Here is a 19932-nt window from a genome sequence, read left to right as displayed (position 1 = left end):
CAAAATTTCTTCCAATAACGGAAAATGACTAGTCTAACGGCATAAAATAATGGTCCACACGTTTTATTTTTTAATTTGCTCAAGATTTGCGGCCAAAGAAATGTTAATGGTTCCGACTTAGGGTTTTCCAAGTCTACTAGAGCAGTGTTTTCTCTTTATGCACTTAAGTTTAAATCTCAGTTTTCGTAATTTAAATAAATTAGCCTAGAATTATCCTATAGTTTATGAAAGATAAGAAAAAGATTAATGGTTTAATTTGGGAGACTTGGAGGGCGTTTTTGGTAATAAAAAGAAATTTGAAACACCGTTGAAAAATCAGCAATGATTCAACGGCTATAATCGTTAAGCTGTAAGATCGGCAAATTTCACTCTCCCTTTGACCTCCTTCCTCCGCTGTCTCTCTAACCGACTTCCCACCAAAAATGTACGACTCTCAGCCTCTTCCGGTCATCATCCGCAACGCTTACTATCATCAATTTCTCTCTCGGTTCCCAATTTCTAGGGTTTCTTCTCTGCCCGCTTGTGGATGCAGACATAGATTCGAGTTGCTACACTGGTTATATAATCAGGTTGGTTTTGAATTTCTGCATTTTTTTTTTTTTGCTTCAATTCATCGGATTTTGATAACAATTGGAGGGAAAAACTGCTTTTTCATCTGTTTGGTTACTGAGAAAATGTAGGAGAAGTAAAGGAAGGTAATTGATGTTCGTGTAATAACATTTGCATTTGTTAAATTATTTTACTTCACTCCATTGCGTTTTGATAACAATTGGAAGGAGAACTTGCTTTTCCATCTGTTTGGTTGCTGAGAAATAGTGGTAAAAGAAAAGGAAGGTAATTGATGTTCAGGTAATAACATGTGCATTTGTTAAACCCTTTTGCTTCATTTGATCGGATTTTGATAACAATTGGAAGGATAAATTCCTTTTTCATCTGTTTGGCTGCTGAGAAAATGTAGGAGAAGTAAAAGAAGCAAATTGATGTTGATGTAATATATTGCATTGGTATGATAGGTTTAGTTGAAAAAGGAATCCCTTATCTTTAAGAAAGTGTGCGTGTGTGAGAGAGAGAGGACATGGTATTTCAATTTATTTTCATCAACGACATTTTAGGAAGATGACAATGTATTTTCTTCATGCTGAAATCGATATAATCTACACTGATTAAATAATCAGGTTGGTTTTTCTCCCTGTGAGTTTCCATCAGCTTGGTGAAAAAATTGAGGAAGAGAAAGTGAAGCTCAGCGGTTGTCTTGGTTCTTGCAATAATTACTTCTCCATCTCTTCTTTCTGTTCAGGTTTCATAATTTTCTGAAAAATGAGAAAAGGGTTGAAGGAAGATGAGAAAAGCGAAAGAACAATTCGCAGTCTTTTAAAACTTCCCGAGAATAAAAGATGCATCAATTGCAATAGCTTGGTATGACATCTTCTTGTTATATTGTTCCCAAATAAGTGAAAATACTGGCATCATTAATGGTTCTTCATCTGTAGCATTAAATCAGTAAAAGTAGAAAACACTGTATTTTTTAAGTTCTGCAAATTAATATTTGAAATCCGCAAATGCATGCTCATGCGCTTAGAAAGATAAATAAGAATTTTCTTGCGGAAGTAAATATGAGTTTTTCCTTCAAACCTACTCCTACAAACAAATGATACTGGTTCAACGATTGTTTTAAAAATGTATTCTTTGTGCAGGGACCGCAATATGTTTGCACGACCTTCTTGACATTTGTCTGTACAAAGTGTAGTGGAGTACAGTAAGTAGTCATATCTAGTTTTGATCATAAGTTTTGCATGGCATCGTTTTGATTTTGCATCTTCTCAGTGCTGACCAATTAAGATTTCAAATTGTCCAGTCGGGAGTTCACTCACCGAGTAAAATCAGTGTCAATGGCTAAATTTAATGCAGAAGAAGTTAGTGCACTTCAAGCAGGGGGAAATGAGGTGAGCACATACACTCATTCGTCTCACTATTATTCTTTCTCATCCACTATCTAACGTTCACCCTGAAACGTTCATTTACAGCGAGCAAGACAAATTTATTTTAAAGAATGGGATCCTCAGTACCATTCTTACCCTGATGCCGGGTATTTAAGCATGTAACTCTTTGATTAGTATGGAATACTTCATATCGGATGTTCTCTAATTCACATACTACTTTGCAGTAATCTTCATGGGCTCAGGAGTTTTATAAAGCATGTATATGTTGATAGAAAATACACTGGCGAGAGGAGTGTCTACACTGGTGAGAGGAGTATCTACACTAGTGAGAGGAGTGGCAACAAGCTCCCAATGCTGCGATTGGTGAGCCTTTTTTTTTTTTTTTTATAAGATTTGCCCATTCAATACATTTCTATTTCATATAGTTCTAATTTTTCCTTGTGGAAAGCTTGGTCATTCCTTATTTGCATACAATATCAACAGCAGCAAGCACAGACCTTATTTTAATTTTGATGCGAAGGCTCTTATTGGTTGCCTCTAGTTAAAAATTCTTATTTATTTAATACAGAGCACTGAGGAGTCTGATGAAAACCAGAAGGTTGGTGGACATCGTAGTGGATCCAGGAGCTTCCATGATGATGACAGGTTGGAACGGAGTTCTAGTAATAGTCCAGGTGGAAGAAGTTTAAGATACTACTATGATGAGAGAAGAAGTCCTCGATATTCTCCAGAAAACTCAAGAAGTGGTGGTTTTATAAGAGCTCCTCTACGTTTTGAGATTGTTGATAACAGGATTCGAGGGGGGAAACGTGGATCCTCAAGTGGAGAATCCAAGGTCCAAAGCAGGACACCAGACAATAAGAAGACCACAGAAGGGTCCCATTCTCCTGTTGTGCCCCCTGTTAAAGATAAACTACGAGAAAACGTGCCTCCTCCACAGGTTGGTGAAAGTTCCACAGCAAATCAGAAGGATACTGATGGTTCTGCTCATAATCAGGTGTGTTCCTGCTTACATTATGATGGTTAGTTGTTTGAACTACAGGGTTTTTTTTACGTAGTTCTAAACCAGGGGTTCTGTGTAAGTGATGTTCCAACAGTATCAAATCAGGAGATCCTGAGTCCAAATTCTTGCAATGCTGTCTTTCAATTTATTTTTGTGAGATCCATGCACCTGGGCACTTTAATGGCATATAATGGCTCAACATTACCAAAAAGTTTATCGAGCTTCATACTACTCTTTTGAACAGTTTTCAAGAAAAATATGCACTTATATTTTTTTGGTTTTCTTTGTAGAAAACCAAATCTACTGGTGGCCATGATGGGAATGCGACCAAACAAAATATAGTAAGCTTGATTGATTTCAATACTGATTCCGAGCCCCCACATGCTACAGAATCACAATTGCAGCAAACACCTCCACCCAATGAGGATAACAACTGGGCCTCATTTGGATCATCTACAACGGAGAAGGCACCTCAAGTTCCAACTGCGGTTCCAAATGCAGACCCTCTGGAGTCTTTGCTATTTGAATTGTCAACTCCCTCATCTGTTCCTGTGAGTAATGCATCTGAGACACCACACAATGATGGTGCTCCGTCAACTGCATCTATAAACACCATGCCTGCAGGTGGTCATTCCCCAGCTGATGCAGGTCCTGTGCAAGATCTTGCTATTTTTGGTGGTGACACCACTGTAAAAGGTACTGATGAGAAGCAGTTAGTACTAAGTACACAGCAAGATCAATCTTCTATATCCTTCACCACGGATAGCGGTTCTACTTCACATGTCAATTTTGCAGTTGGAGCTTCAAACGCTGAGGTAAGATGAGAATAGCTTTCTCCTTAATTAATTACTCTCAAAATTCATGAATGCAAATAATAATTTTTAAATGTCTTATCTAGTTCGTGTTATTACCTTGTTGCTTAATGTACACATCTGCAGTTGAGGAACTTATCACTGGCACCAAGCATACAAAGATCTTTCAGTATTCCTGCTGAAAAATCATCTCAATCTATTTTGAATCCAGCTGAACATACCGACAGTGGCAGTGGAGCTGGATCCCAAGTGGAAATGAATACTAGCGTGCGAATGGAACTCCCGGCAGTATGAAATTGTCTTATTTTCTTCGTATTGATTGAAGATTCTAGTGATCTTTGACATTATTTGCTTCATGTATATACATTTTTTCGGCTAAAATGTTTCTTGATTGTCTTATGTTAAATTTTCTGCAGGACCTTTTTACTGCAAGTTACTCATCAGCCCCTGGACAAGCTTCAGGCTGGCATATTGCTCCAGTTCAGGGAATGGGGTACAACATGCAGTATTACCCTACCGCGACGGTATATAATGCGTAAAGATTTATAAAAGCTGAATATGTTGTGTATTAATTTCTGCTTAAAATATGGAGGCTATTGACATGTTATTTTCATTTGCAGCCGGCTCCAGTAATTCCGGGTCCAGCAAAACCAAAAAATCCGTTTGATCTTAATGAAGAAAAAAGCCTAGTGACTTCCACACATGTATGCACAACATTCAATTTGATACCTCTTGTATCTTTTTCCATCTCTTTTTTGCAAATTTGCTATAGTTTATGCTCTTAGTTTTCTGTTTTTACTTGATTTTTATCAGCATTTTTTGTTTCTTATCGAGAAATTGATAAATTAGAGTTCAGATCTTTGGTAATATATTCATTTTAACCTTCGAGTATTATATTTGTGTAGTTTCCTTCCATGTCTTCATTGCAAGGAGCTCTGCCTAATGCTCCAGTACCAGGCTTGATGCATGCTTCGAGCCTTCCTACTATGTCGCAATTTGAGTCTAATGAATCCATGACGATGCCTTCACACTCGCCTTCGTTCGCAAATGCTTTCTCTCCGAGTAAATTCACTTTGTTACCTTATGTTTTCTTTCTTGGCTTCTTTTCTTGTTTTATGTCTAATATTATCATCTCAGGGGCATACATGGGGCATCAATTACCTAATAATGTGCAATTTTTAAGGTAATTATTTATCGTTCTTAGCTATCTTTTTTCTGTAACATATTATCTGGACGTAAGTTTGCTCGACATTAGCAGCCCTTGATAGCTCCACCAGTGTCGTCTTTCCCATATTTTGCAGAGCATGTGCTACTAGAACACCGTGTCCCTGCTTCCTTCTCTTCTCCCTCTATTATGTGTTTGCTATTCTCCATTTCGTCTGTAATTATGTGCTCAGTTTCTCTACTTTTCGGTCATTGTCATCATTGCAGACCACAGGGAGTTGGCGGCTTTGGCAGGGACGAAGCTGCTTTTGGATCCCTAACCACAACTCAGCAATCATTTCAGCAACCAAGCGTCAGATACCCAGCACCCAGCAGCAGCAGCACCTTAGGCACTTTTTCTCCAATGAGAGGAAACCCATTTGGATGATCAAAAGTTATTTCGGCCTCCAAGCATCTTCAGGAGGAAGACTGCATCCATATGGAGGGAAGTCTTCAGGAGAGAGGACCTCCAAGCATCTTGTTAAAAATCAGTTAATATGTTCTCACATCACAGTACTATTTTGTATATTATTAAAACAATAGTATATTGGAAGTAAGTGGGATGCTTCTGTTGAATTAACTGACCATTGATGCGTTAAAGGCTCTGCAGTTATTAACAGTTAAATTCACTTGCACAAGTGTAGGTACCTGACCGTAATCAAATACTTGAAAATAAGAAATCATATCAATTAAGGGGAGGGGAGAGCTAGTTGATCCGATTTCCATTTTTTGCTTTTCCTATTTCTAAGTTCTCCTATTCCTTCGTTTTTCTATTTTTGTCGCCTTTGTTCGTTGGTTTTAAGGACAAACTTACTTGGATATGAATGGTTTTGCAAGGTAGGCTATATGCTCTCAATGTACATATTTTTAGGGATTTTATGATATTCTGAGGCCTGGTTCAAAGTAAAACCCACGGCACAGACCTTGATCGCCTTGTCTCTGGATCGCCTCTGCCTGAGCTAAACAAAGGCAAAACCCTATGAGCAGTAGTGAATATATTCAAAGCCTTGTGCATATAAGCTGGGCATCTTCTTTACCAAAAAAAGGAGGGATATATGTCCATGGCATCCGGAAACCATGATCATAATCTTTGAATATAATCAAGGGAATAAAATGAATTAAGAATATTTATTCATTTATATCTTGCAGCTGTGGTGGAGGCTCAGTTGGTGAAACAAACAAGACTAGCTCTAGCTACCTACTTCCTTCATTTTTTCCAGTTGAAAGAAATCATAAATTATAAAACATATTTACTTACCAATCTTAAACCATCAGAAGAAGGCAAAGTTACATGAAAAGAAAATATTACAAAAAGCAAATAAAACACATTTTCCTGCAATAGCAGTGGCATTTTGTGCTAATGATATAGTGACATACGAAAAGAAGCTTACATATAACATTGTATCATTAATACGGAAAGTCAATGTTACTGTTTCCCGCAGTATGAAAGTTGCTCTCGTCATGCAGAATCTGCCTCACTCGCTACAAACGCAATTTCTAAACCCTGCACCATCTTCCCAACCGTGCATCTTGAAGAACAAATGCTACACCTAATAAATACAAGTCTAAAGTCCCTAAACAACTTTCTATGGATCATGCATCCATAGACATCACAGAATCAGGTTTGTCGGTGCCCAATTTTCTCAGCCAAAGAAGCAAATACACAACCATCCCAACCGCAAACCCTAGTGCTGCACTGGAACCCACCAGTGAAACTGCAGTGCAAATAAGCATCACAAAACTCTCCTCCTTTGTGTTCATATCCCTAGCACACATGGCTAGTTCAATCCCAGCAAACAAAAGCAGCACCCCCAAAACCCCAACAGGAAAATGGTTCAGAATTGTCACTAAAGAGGTCCCCAAGACCAAACCCAGCACCAATTTAGCCGCACCCAGCAGAGCCACACACGCACCACTCCTCCCCCCAAACTTGTACTGCCCAGCCAACCCACCGGCTCCATGGCAGCTTGGCATGGCGCCAAACCAAGGACCCACCACGTTCATCAACCCTACCGTCACTGAAAGTGAAGTGGCTGAAAAGTCCCTCTCTGGGAAAAGATCAGATGATAATTTGCACACAGCAATCACCGAGTTCAGTATTGACAAGGGCAGTTGTGGGATTGCACCTTTTACAAACCCTTCTTTCCATGCATGCCTAGAAATCTTCACCACCTCCATGGAAGAGGGTCCAAACGAAATTTCATGCACAACCTTTGGGTTCCTCACAAAAGCCAGAATCACACCCAGCAAAAAAATCAGAAAAGCTGAAGGTAGTGAAGTTATTTTTTTCCTCCACCTTGCCTTTCTGCTGGGTCTCTCTTCCTCATCCCCACGGGGACCCACATGATCGGTATGACCTTCCTGCCCTTCCTCACCTGCACCATTAACAAGCACTATAAACCCTAGACAAACAATAGCCAAAACCAACCCATCTAACCCTAACCAGTGCCTCTCTCCCAGAGCCTTAGATTTGGGGAGATTTTGGACTTTTTTTATGTATTTGACCGCGGTTAACGCAAATGACAAGCCCTGTGCCAATTGAATCCCCCTCACAACACAGAGAGGGATCAGCTTGTACACCAACTGCATCAAACCTGTGACACCCAAAACAACCATGGTTCCACCTGTCAAAATCCCAGAAGCCATGATTTCCGGCACGCCGAAATCCGGGTTGGCTAGAGCGGTGGCGGCAATGGCCTTCATGGGCTGGACCGGCATCGGGACACCGTAAATTGCACCGGTGATAATGTTGTAGACACCGGTGAAGATCAAGGTCGTGCCTAAGTTCAAGTCCCTTGAGAGAGTCAAGGCCACAACAATTGGAATGTATGTGCCCAAGTCACCCATTGCGCCATTTAGCTCTGCCCATTTGGACTTGAAAACCAGGTTGGATTTTACTTGTTCTGCAACTTTGGCTGAGAAACTGGGCGGAGGAGGAGGGTTTTGGGTTGGAGGGATTTGGTGGTTTTGGGGCTCCATGGAATGTGGTTTTTGTTTAATGCGAATAGTTTAGGGTAGTGTGATGTATTTATACAGTATAGTTTTACATGGAGAAAAGTGATCTGTTGGCGTATTGATTGTACTGTATGTCTAGGAAGTCCCTATTTCTCACACTTCTTGAAGTGCGTGCAATGTGGATCCTATAAATGAAGAACGATTCTCTCTTTTTTTTTTTTTTTTTTTCTTCCTCCTTTTCATTCTTCTTCTATTTGAACGGTCATAATTAAGTTACGTCAATATTTTATATTAATTTTTTATAGAAAGAGAAAAACAAAATAGTGTGAGAGAAAATGATGGAAAGATGAGAGGAGAGAATTCTAGTTTCCCATAAATAAGGGGTGCATTCTTACTCCCTTGCTTAAATTGGTGGTAATGCGGCCGTTTACCACAATTGTGGACAGAAGTGTTGTCGTTGCACGATGACATGAGTTCGAACCTCGTCGGTTTTTTAATTTAACATTTAATATAACAAATATGTCATTTGATAAAAATAAAATAAATAATAGTAATGCTCCCTACCTTATTTGTGGTTTTCTCAAATGATGTTTTATCGTAGTGACATAAATTAGTGTGATTTCAATCTCTATCAATTTCTCTTCTCTTAACTAGCTATCTGATCCCTTAACGCTATCACCCTGCTCAAAAAAGTACAAAGCAACTCCAAAGTTAGCAAAAGTCACAGTGTATTAATTAGGGAATGGAGATGTGGTACACGAAACTGGAACTAAATGAAGCATCAAATTGGTTAGACTTTACTAGTTGACTGGATTCTTTATCTGGGGAAGAGATCATTTGCGGTGGATTGTATAATGTATGCATATTCCTTTTCTCTCCTTTTCTTAACATCATGCGGATATATTCAGCCAAAAGGATCAATATACTACCCACGAACTCGAAGGGTCACTCTGCGCAAGGGCCAAACGATTCAGAACTCAAATGGGGTCGTTTTGAGAGCTGATATGACCTTTCAACATCCTAGACGCCGACGTTAACGTAAACGTCCGATTATAATTATTTTCAATAAAGTATAGGGAAAATTTGAAATAGGTTCAATTTTATAGACTACCTTTTAAAATAGGTCCAATTTTTACTTAATTTGGACCTATTTCAAAAAAGTAAACGTTCGATTATGAGTTATTACCTATTAAATTTTGGAGCTTAATGGACCAAGCTACGAATGGAATATTCTTAGATCTACACAAGCAGAAAGAAGGGAATCTTATAGATGTACATTAAGAGATCAAACCTATCTGCCCTGCAAAAAAGGCACATCAACAACATTAAGAAAATAAGTCCTACCCTCTCGCTATAAGGGGAGTCATGACTCATGAAGGACCAATATATATGAGCAAGTAAGAGTTTGCTATTATAAATAAACAAAAGTTAGAGAAATAATTTTTGCTAGGGACATGAGTGAAACGGGTGTAAAATATCACACTATAACTTTAGTAGCTATAACATAAAAAGGATGGTAGATAAAGAGAAGGAGGGAGAGATACTAATATTATTTCTTTAGTTTTTTCTTTCGCAATTTGTATTTTGATAACATACGAAGTGCTCTATTTATAGAGCCACATCCGTGGTTTACAAATGAGGGAAATCATTGCTCCTTTTGACAATATCACACCTCCACTATTAATTCACTATTCTAAAGTCTTCTCATCTTTTGCCAAATGCAAGTGGGCATTCATCCCACTAATTTTACAACATTTGCATGTTTTACTTTGTTTTTGTTGATGAATGATGAGGCCTTATTTTAGGAAAACTATTAAAAATGACTTCAAAACTTTAAATTTTAATAAATAAAAAAAAAGCATTCAAATAACTTTATTTAATGGTTAGGACAAAAAACTAAACAAAGTTCTGACAAGATACCTTGCGCGAGTCCCATGAACCCAGCCCATGTACATGCACTAGTCATCCAACTCTCGCTTGAGGTAAGATGAGAGGAAATCCATGTAGGAGTCGTCTCAATTGAAGATAAGATGAGAGAAAATCAGTTAAGGTGGTTTGGACATGATAAACGAATAACTATCGATGCTCCAGTTAGAAGATGTGATTATGAGGCAGAGACTCAGGGCAAAAGAGGTAGAGGAAGATCTAGGAAGATTTGGAAAGAGACTCTAAGGAAAGACATAGAGTACTTGGAACTTACATAAGACTTTGTGCAAAACTGAGTAGAGTGATGTTCTAGGATTCATACAGCCAACTCCACTTAGTAAGATAAAGCCTTGTTGTTATTGTTGTAATAAAACTAAATATGATTATGGTATATAAGTTTTCTTTCAAAATTTAGTCACTTTGGGCAATGATAGTACCAACCCAACTGTTTATCTCTACCCGGCATTTTTCAATATGCAATAAAGTTTATCTATTGACAAAAAAAAAAAAAAAAAAGTACATCACCGACATTAATAAAAGGAGCAAGCGAGCTTCTACCACAGAAATGGAGATGAGTGTTATCCTTACACCATTACATGAGCTTCTCTCCCCGGCATTTTCCAAAATGGCACTAACATTTCGGACTTGGATAGTCTACGAATCTTATGGGCCAACGTGGTACCTTGGGCTGGACCCAATTTGCTAGCCCAACAAGCAAAGGAAATAGAGATAGGAAAACTGAGGTCTAACAGCTTTGTCTGATCTCTGATAATTGATCCCAGAAAGCAAAAGCTCCACTCCGCTGAAAAACATGGAAGACCTTGAATCACTCTCCTCCCATGGCTGCCCATTCGAATGCAGACCCTAGAGGTAAATTACCCTCTTCATATTTACTACTTTTACTTTAGATTCAATTGCTTTTATTCCCCTCCCGGATTTTTCACTTCTGTAAGCTGTAACTTTTTGCATTTTACCTGCTGCTCTCTGGTTTTCCTCTTTCTAAAGCTGCTCAATTTGCTTCTTTTCGTTTTGAGTAAAGTTTAAACTTTCAAAATTATTACTTGCAGAGTAAAAGTTTCGGAATTTACATTTTTTGAGCTAGTTGGAGAAGCATGAAGGGCCATGAACACAAGGTAAATTTTTGTTAAACAGCTTTTACTTTTTCAGTCGTTGAAGTCCTTATTGTGCTTTTGGCTTCAAGTATAAGCACTTTTAGATGGTAATCTCAAGTAGCTTTAAAATTTCTTAGCTTTGCTGTTTTGCATGTTTAGATTGAGTAAAGAGGCAGCATATGAGATTGGGAATATTGGAATTTGGAAACCAACACAGACCAGTTATTTAAAACTCTTAGGTTGAATTTTGTGCTGCATAAGATATTAAAATTAGAAGAATTATGATTTGGGTTTTCATTTTATTACACAGATGGCAAGAATGGAGGACATTCTAAACCTTCCGGTACAAGATCCTCCATGTGCCGAGTTTTCTGCTACTCATATCAAGTGGGTGAAAGTAGAAGGCGGTCGCCAAGGCGGCGATGATATTGCCCTAATCCCATTTGCTAGGGTGGGTGATTTTGTAAAAGGAGAATCTTCAAATGCCGAATGCCCTGCCAGCTTCCGCGTCGAGTCAAGAAGGAAGAGACCTGAGGGGAGCATCAGCAAGCCAAGGGTTGACGGTTATCTTGAATATACACTGTATGTTGTTTCTGTTGTCTTGTGTGTTGGAGTTCCCTGTTCCTTTAACCGTGTTGAAAATGGCCGCTTGATTTGCTGCACTAATATCTGCGTAGTTGTGAACAGCTTGTACAACACTTTCAAAATTAGGAATTCATTTCAAATTTAAAATCATTAGTTATAACTTTCAGAAAATTGATATTCGGGAACATTTTCTTCTTTTTTTTTTTTTTGAGTGCAATATTCAGGAACGTTAACTATTGAATCCACTGCAACCGTATACCATTAAATTAAAAGCATTAAGTGATCATCAACATAAGCCTAAGACACGTAATTTTGTATATGGTGATTCATCAGATACTGGTGTTCATATGGTCCTGAAGACTACCGAGAGAATGAATCTGGTCTGGTGGATGGTTCTAGTACAAAGCCAGCATCCGGAAAGGGAAGCAGGCCTGGAAGGCGTCACATGATGAGAGGCTGCCTATGCCATTTCACTGTAAAGCGCTTATATACCCGGCCACTCCTTGCTCTCATCATCTATAACCACAGAAATCATGTAGATAAGTCAGGATATCCGTGCCATGGTATACTTGATCAGGATGCTATGGGAACGAGAGCCATGTATGCTCCACGAATATCAGAGGAGCAACGCCTGAAAGTGATGTCTATGCTTTATGTTGGAATTCCCTTAGACAATATAATTCAGCATCACATGGAGCTGGTCGAGGGGCATGGTGGACCTCATAACCGTGATGATTTTCTAAGTCGCAACGATGTTAGAAACATGGAAAGGGGGATTCGTAATTCTTCTCCTCAGTTACATCCAGATGATGGATGCAGTATAAAGATGTGGGTTCAACGCCATCGCAAGCATGTTTTCTATTTTCAAGATAGCTCTGGTTCGGAGCCATTTGTTTTAGGGATACAGACAGATTGGCAGCTGCAACAGATGCTCCAGTATGGACATAATAATTACATAGCTGTCCATTCAACATTTGGCTTAAAGAAACTTAAGGTATCCTGATTTATAGGTACTTGCATGTGATCCTTTTCTTTCATGTTGTTAGCTGTCATGCGTATAATTGATGACATAATACCTGATTTTTTACCCCTGCTATTAGATGTCATATCCTTATTGTGATTTTTGGCCCCTCTTAACAGTATCCGCTGTGTACATTACTTGTTTTCAACCCATTTCGGAATGCCATACCAGTTGCTTGGATCATTACCTCCTCTTTCATCAGTCAAGACATCCACAAGTGGATTGGGCCACTGGCTGAAAGAATCCGAACCAAGGACTCAGGATGGAGACCCGATTCCTTTTTAGTGGATGATCCTTCCTTTGAGATTTCTATATTAAGGTAATATCATTAGTGTTTTTTTTTGTGGGTGGGGGGGGGTGCGCACCGCGGGGGTGTGGGGTTTGCATGTTTCTCAGAGTTTGTTTTTACATTGAACTGAATTTACACTGGGATTATTTTCTTTATCCCAGGGAGGCTTTCCAATGCCGGGTCTTATTATGTATCTGGCATGCTCGGCATTCTTGGATAAGACGGATTTTAAAGACATGCTGCAACTTTGATGTGCAGCGAGAGGTATTTAAGCAGTTAGGCTGTCTTTTGTATAGCACAAGGAGCGGGTCGAATGCTATGGATGCAGTTGAGGAGTTTATGCAAGTATTTGTTGATCAATGTGCCTTTATGGATTATTTTAAGAGGCGATGGTTACCAAATTTAGGTATTTTCCTTTCTGTGCCTGATCTTTATGCATAAAAGAAAGCATCTTTGCTCTTAATCAGGAGTCAGGCCCAAGTACGTGGTTTCTGTCAAACAGCCAATGCTGTCTGAGACTGCTGGTTTTTGTGTTTCAACTCTCTTTGGTATAATTTTTTATCCTTTGCATTTTACACGGCTGGCTTCAAACCCAGTGCGAGGATGGTATTGTGGCCTGTTAGGTAGTTGACACGCGAAGTATAAACTGTGTGGTCACATGAATACTGAAATGTGATAAGCTCACAAAATGAAATTGATGTGATAAATATTGTGACCAATAACCATTACAATGGCCCTTTCGAATATTTTAAGCTATCATGTTGTTATCCCAAACATTGAATTTGTATGCTCTTGCTGTCCAGAGTTGTGGGTGAATTGCATAAGGTCTCTTCCTGTGGCCAGTCCAGAGCCAAATGCTGCAATTGAGTCCTATCATGCAAGGTTGAAATCCAAGCTTTTCAATGAACAATATGCAAATTCCTGGTTGAGAGTCGACTGGCTGATACACACACTCACAACTGAATTTCACTCTTCGTATTGGTTAGACCAATATAGCACGGAGACTGGGTATTTTGAAAATTTGAGGGACAAGTCTTTTTCAACGAATGCTTGGTATCAGGCATTGCAGATCCTAGATGTTGATGTCATATTAGAAGAGCAAAATCTTCAGTATGCAAAGGTCATCTCACAAACGGACAGAAGCCTGGCATACACTATCTGGAACCCTGGTTCAGAATTCTCATTCTGTGATTGCCCTTCGTCAAGGCTGGGAAATCTCTGTAAGCATGTCATCAAGGTAGCGATCTCATGTAAAGATCGGCAGGTTGCAAGACCATTATTGGCTGCTCAAGTTTATCGGCAGGCCTTGCTTACTCTTCTTCAAAATATCCCAGATGATCCTCTTGTTCTTGATCATGCCATTTTACATGCGACCCGTTTGCAACAGGACATTAAAGCCTTGGAAGTATTGTCTAATAGTGGTTTGCTCCAGCCTTTAACTTCAGAGATTAATTCACATGTAACAGACAATGTACTTTTTCCTCATCTGGATTGATTAGGCCATCAAAATGGAGATGCTCACATGCATGATGCTTTGAAGTAATGGTCTTTGATATGGCTCAGGGTAAGACTCAAAGTACAGTTCAGGCTTTTTGCCTCAGTGAGCTTTGAAATTCTTTGGCATTCATGCGTCTCATTTCTGCTATCAGTTTTGTTCATTTGTCATCTGCTTTTTGAGATTAAGGACAAGGAAAGCAATTTTATATTTTTTTTAAATTTAGCTTTTCAAGCATTGAGCCTTTCTCACTGGAGTTTGATTTTTCAATTGTTATTTAGATTATCTGTTCTATTTTTCCTTTCTTCAATAAAAATGAAGATTGGTGACTTTCTTCTGCCTGCAGCGAAGATGGAACAAAGATTCTATGGTTGCTTGTTCTGATTCATGATTATTGAAGCAGAGCAATGCAGAAGGTAATATTGAGACCTAACTTTTCCTAAAGATTTGTAAGCATTTTCAATCCAATATCCATCATTGCATAATACATTTAGATCAAAATATAAGTAAAAGAAAGCTCTTAATATAACGGAATTATGAATCTAGAGATCTCTTTAATTACATTCCAAGTAGCCTAGTACTACATCTTCCAACTTATTATCTACTTAAAAAAAACAATCCATAACAACTTGAAAAGATAAAATAAGAAGAAAAAAGAATAACCCTCCGTGTGCATTGTCTCTTTGTTCTTCTCGTGTTCACCTTCATCATGTAACTTGATAGTCGATGGCATTCTTTTGTGTTCTTTGGTTGCAGTGGTAGAGATAAAGACTTGGCAATTATTTCAAAAGTTGAAATGCTTTTCAGAGTTGTGGGAGTTTACTCACTATAGTGTATTGGTCTCTAAGCTGTCTGGAAGGTGGAGAAGAAATGGAAGGAATCACTAATAATACGGTGGTGGTGGAGGTGAAGGGTAGGAGGGTTCTTCAATTTAACAGGCCATCATTTGCTGGAGTTGGTGGTGAAGGTGAAGGCGAAGGCGGAGAAGATGACACACATGGTGGTGGGGATGGAGGAGGCGGAGAAGTTAGCACACATGGTGGTGGCGATGGAGGTGAAGGAGGTTAAGGAAGTGGTGAAGGCGGCAAAGGATGAGAATGTGGTGTTGGCGGGGGAGAATGTAGTGGTGGTGGGGGAGAAGGTAGTGGAGTTGGTGGTGAATTCTGATGAGGGCATGGTGGAGGGGTTGGTGGTGAGGGAAGGCAAGGAGGTGAGGATGGTGGAGGTGGAGGAAGAGGAGGATGAGGCTGTGGTGATGATGGTGATGGTGGCTGAAGTGATGGAGATGGCGGAGGAGGTGATGGAGATGGCGGAGGCAGTGGTGGTGATGGTGGATGCAGTGGTGGTGATGGCGGTGGAGGCGGAGGTGATGTTAATGGTGGTGAATGTGGAGGAGATGGTGGGGGAGATGGTGGAGGAGGCGATGGAGATGGCGGAGGATGCGGTGGTGGTGATCGTGGAGTTGGTGGTGGTGATCGTGGAGGCGGTGATGGTGATGGAGGCGGAGGTGATGGCAGAGGTGGTGGTGGTGATGATGGATGTGGTGGTGGTGATGGTGGAGGCGGTGGTGGTGATGGTGGAGGTGGTGATGGTGATGGCGAAGGCGGTGGTGGAGATGGTGGAATCGGTAGTGGAGGTGGTGGATGCAATGGTGGTGATGGTGGAGGTGAAGGTGATGGTGGAGGTGGAGGCGATGGAGATGGTGGAGGCGGTGATGGAGATGGTCGAGGCAGTGGTGGTGATGGAGGATGTGGTGGTGGTGATGGTGTAGGCAGTGATGGTGATGGTGGAGGCAGTGGTGGTGATGGTGGCGAAGGAGGAACAAAAGGATGACATCCAAAAGAACTACAATCAACTTTCTTAGACAAAGCCAATTTGCATTGCAACAAGGTTCTCTGCTTTGGCCTTTTCCGCAAGCAATTCTTGCTGTCGTCAAACTCCTCCAACTTCAAACACATTGGTGGCTCGACAGTGAAAAAGTTGTGCTCAAAGCTAAATTTTGCCAGATTCTGAAGTTCACAGACACCTTCTGGTATAGTCCCTCTGAGCATGTTATGAGCCACATTCAGCTGCTCCAAGCTTTCCATTTCAACTATTTCCTTTGGCAACTCTCCCACAAACCGATTATGGCTCACATCAAACACTGTCACTTTCTTTAGCATCCCTATCTCCCTTGGCAAACACGAGTGGAACCCATTGTTAGTGAGCACCAATTCATTTAAATTCTTGGACATGCTGCCGAGGCTGGCCGGTACACATCCATGGAAGTTATTGTTAGCAAGAACAATAACTGAGACTGGCGAGTTCCCAAAATTATTTGGCAATTCAAAGGAAAATCTGTTGTGGTTGATGAAGATTGCATCAAGGTCCTTATCAAACAGTTCCTTGGGGACTTCACCTTCAAATTCATTGAATCGCAGGTCCAGAAATTTTAGTGCTGGCAGCTGAAGAACAACATCAGGAAATTCCCCAGCAAAGCGGTTGTTGCTTAGATCAAGCTCGAAAAGGAGCTGCAACTTTTTGAAACTCTTTGGGACTTTGCCACAGAAACGATTTGAGTTGATGTGAAACAATGCAATATCCGAGAGAAGACCAAGTTCTTCCGGGAGAAACCCTGCAATGTCAGCATGGTTTAGATCAATGCCGGCAACAGTTTGGACTGACGGGTCGTCTGGGGCTTGGGCGCAGAAGACTCCAGTGTATTTGCACACATCGGATCCAACCCAGTTTGATATTTGATCCCGAGGATCAGAGACCATGGCTTGCTTCCATGCTTGGAGGGCAATGTAGGCACTTCTGAGTCTTGAGTTTTCAAAAACAAGGGAATCTGGGACTGTCACAGTTTCACCTCGTGACCCATCTTGGTCAATGTAATACAAGAGCTGCCTTTGCTTGTAATGTGACGTCCGCAACGAGTCTCTCAGGCCGGCATTGTGCGAAATCTGAAGCTCTTCGCCAGCGGCAGCACCGAGGAAAAAGATCGGTACGAGGAAAATGGAGAGTACAAAAATGTGAATGTTTCTTCTCTTCATCACATGCAAGAGATCACATCTAATGGGTTCAATTTCTCTGTGCAAGCTTTCTCAGCAGGTATCAGAGAAAGAGGGGTTTTGAGGTGGAAAACTGATCAAATTCTCCAGGTAAAAAGTAAAAAAAGCTCAGTGCCACTGAGTAGGTTAATCTGCAGTTTTCACTATACTCCCAAGTGTACGAGGAGTAGCAGTTAGGGGTAAAAAAACTAGATTTACTGGAAGTGATGAGCGCTTGTGTTTATTACATCTGTGTGAAACTGGATCAGTCCAAACATAGACACCGTTAATTTGGGGTGGTTTCCCATTTTAACGCTCATCTTGGACTTGATCAAGTTTTTGACACCAATTTAGGGGGCTAAGCTGGGTGTGTGTTGTAAAGATACGATAATTTTAGGAGGATTTACAGTGAGGAAACATAATTAAGAGTTTGAGCTAAGCTAATGACTGTTGTTTATGATCGTAGATAACTTTTAACCGTTGATGCGTACGAGTCTCATGATGAACCTATTAACAGTCGAAAATGCGTGTTTCGACCTAGATAACGCGTGTTTCAACCTAGATAACGCGTATTAGACCTAGATACTTAACAGTTGACACTTGCATCACATTCAAACGCAACTTTCAACTGTACGTGCAAATGAGTCTCAAAGATACTCGATTGCGTCTGTAAGATTTTATATATACATTAATGGTTGGCAATCTACGTGCCATTGTAGATGCATGGGTCTCGTAACAACATTAATAGTTTGATCATGCATGTCAAACTTATATACATTTAGCTAACAATCATTCACACGCACATATATAAGCTTCAGCGTTACAAAAGTGAAAAGTGAGAATTGAAGGATTCATTCATTGCAAAATGCAAGGATCAATACAGCTATCCAATCAGGCTGCTTTTAAAAAAGGTTAAAAGTGTTTTAAACGATGAGGATTCTTTCTGGATCCTCTTTGTTAAGGATCCTCACATCTTAACCGTTCATTGTACATCGTGCGGCCATTTTTTGTTAGGTAATATTTGTGTTTAATTTCAGCCAATTTTTGTTAGGTATTATTTGTGTTTAATTTTAAATAAAAAGCACTTTAAATGTTTTTTTATAAATAAAATGTCAAACATGTTTCTAATAAAAACACTTCTAATGAGGCGTTAACAGATCGAGGGCGAGAAAGTCGGTTCGACTACAATCCCATAGTCGCTATGTCATCCTTTTTAACTCTTTAGGATTTCTAAAAGAGATTTATCATTGTGCCAAGAACAATGCCCAATACAATGAGTGCCAATATACTTTGACAAAGAAAAGTGTCATAATACAAGTGATAGATCCATTAAAAAAAAAAATTTCTAGTTATACTATGACAAGTGTACCAAATTGTATTCTCGACATACTCAAAACTTTCTCGTTTGGGACAACAATAAGAAACAAGGAAACGGGGTAGGTAGAATGTGATTGTGAAAAAGGGCAGAGTTTTTCACTTTTTACCATGACAACAATCTGGTCATCGGTGCCTGCATAGTGTCTACTATGTATTCAAGATACCGAGGCACATGTATAGCCTTCTATCTCAATGATTCTAATTGGCATAAGCACTTTACATTATAAGACACGACATTGCGAAAGTAAGAGGTCATTAATTCAAATCTTATCGTTTTTAAGATTTCTCGAAACGAGGTATTTTGTTGTTCTCGTGTTTGTTGTCATGCAAGCTAGGAGCGCATTGTTAGGAGTGGAACAAGGGAAACTCTATATATAAAGCCAATAGAAAAGGTGAACAGTGTTTTTGGTGTCACCAAGTTTCAACAAAAATATTTGGACAAAAATACCCCCAAGACAAAAAACTTCAAAGGCATCCCAAAATAATGCATCAAATAAGGCATGAGCATTTTCATCATTTTAACAGTATTTTTTTAATAATTAATTTTTGGGTAAAGTTTTTTTTTTTTAATTTTATTATTATTAGTACCTCACGATAGGTTAGCAATAATGTGATTCAATTTCTTTGTTTTTAAACATGTTCAAAACATGTTAAGAAGCATGTAATGCCGGTTATAAAAAAGGTCTTTCGTAGCAGATAATAATGTGATTAAATAACTTGTCAAATGATTGTTTTTTTTTTTTTAATAAATGATATTATCTACACTAAGAGGGAGTAGGGGGTGGGCTTAGCCTCACAATGGCCTAGCAATAATGTGATCCAATCAGTTGTTTATTAAATATTATTTTCTCTATTTTTAAACACGTTCAAAACACCTTAAGAGGTGTGTAATGTCGGTTATAAAAAAGGTATTTCACACGCGAATAATAATATGATTAAATTAATTGTCAAATGATTATTATTATTATTATTATTATTATTTTAAAAAAACGATTTTATCTATAATAAGGGGAAAGGGTGGGCTTAGCCTCACAATGTGCTAGTAATAATGTGATTCAATCAATTGTTTGTTAAATATTATTTTCTCTATTATTAATATAAATTCTATAGAGACCGATTTTATTATGTGAATTCAGTTGCTTTAATTGGTTTATGAGGGGTTTCGTCTAACATGATTTAAAATTA

At 39.3% G+C, this 19932-nt stretch overlaps 3 protein-coding genes and 1 pseudogene across 3 annotated transcripts; 2 read left to right on the top strand and 2 right to left on the bottom strand.

Annotated features, from left to right (window-relative positions):
• Window positions 1–1808: 1808 nt before the first annotated feature.
• Window positions 1809–5458, top strand: LOC137717032 (probable ADP-ribosylation factor GTPase-activating protein AGD14). Its single transcript, XM_068456351.1, has 11 exons — window positions 1809–1943; window positions 2025–2086; window positions 2165–2303; window positions 2509–2937; window positions 3234–3758; window positions 3882–4043; window positions 4172–4279; window positions 4376–4459; window positions 4661–4817; window positions 4893–4938; window positions 5187–5458. The coding sequence occupies exons 1-11, from the start codon at window positions 1890–1892 to the stop codon at window positions 5344–5346; spliced, it is 1926 nt and encodes a 641-aa protein (XP_068312452.1). The 5' UTR covers window positions 1809–1889; the 3' UTR covers window positions 5347–5458.
• An 893-nt stretch (window positions 5459–6351) lies between these two features.
• On the bottom strand, window positions 6352–7937 carry LOC137718839 (molybdate transporter 1). The gene has a single exon (XM_068458372.1). The coding sequence runs from the start codon at window positions 7935–7937 to the stop codon at window positions 6552–6554; it is 1386 nt and encodes a 461-aa protein (XP_068314473.1). The 3' UTR covers window positions 6352–6551.
• A 2667-nt stretch (window positions 7938–10604) lies between these two features.
• On the top strand, window positions 10605–15225 carry LOC137717675 (uncharacterized). Its single transcript, XM_068457112.1, has 9 exons — window positions 10605–10709; window positions 10907–10972; window positions 11262–11533; window positions 11870–12530; window positions 12677–12876; window positions 13008–13252; window positions 13650–14410; window positions 14688–14757; window positions 15098–15225. Exons 2-7 carry the CDS (start codon window positions 10952–10954, stop codon window positions 14339–14341), a joined length of 2091 nt encoding a protein of 696 aa, XP_068313213.1. The 5' UTR covers window positions 10605–10709; window positions 10907–10951; the 3' UTR covers window positions 14342–14410; window positions 14688–14757; window positions 15098–15225.
• Window positions 15226–15267: 42 nt separating this feature from the next.
• On the bottom strand, window positions 15268–17836 carry LOC137717674 (leucine-rich repeat extensin-like protein 4; annotated as a pseudogene).
• Window positions 17837–19932: the final 2096 nt, after the last annotated feature.

The sequence above is a fragment of the Pyrus communis genome, chromosome 15 (genome assembly GCF_963583255.1).
Source record: "Pyrus communis chromosome 15, drPyrComm1.1, whole genome shotgun sequence".
NCBI classification, from domain to species: domain Eukaryota; kingdom Viridiplantae; phylum Streptophyta; class Magnoliopsida; order Rosales; family Rosaceae; genus Pyrus; species Pyrus communis.
The sequence above is the reverse complement of the archived record's forward strand: the minus strand, read 5'-3'. Positions and strand labels throughout refer to the sequence as shown.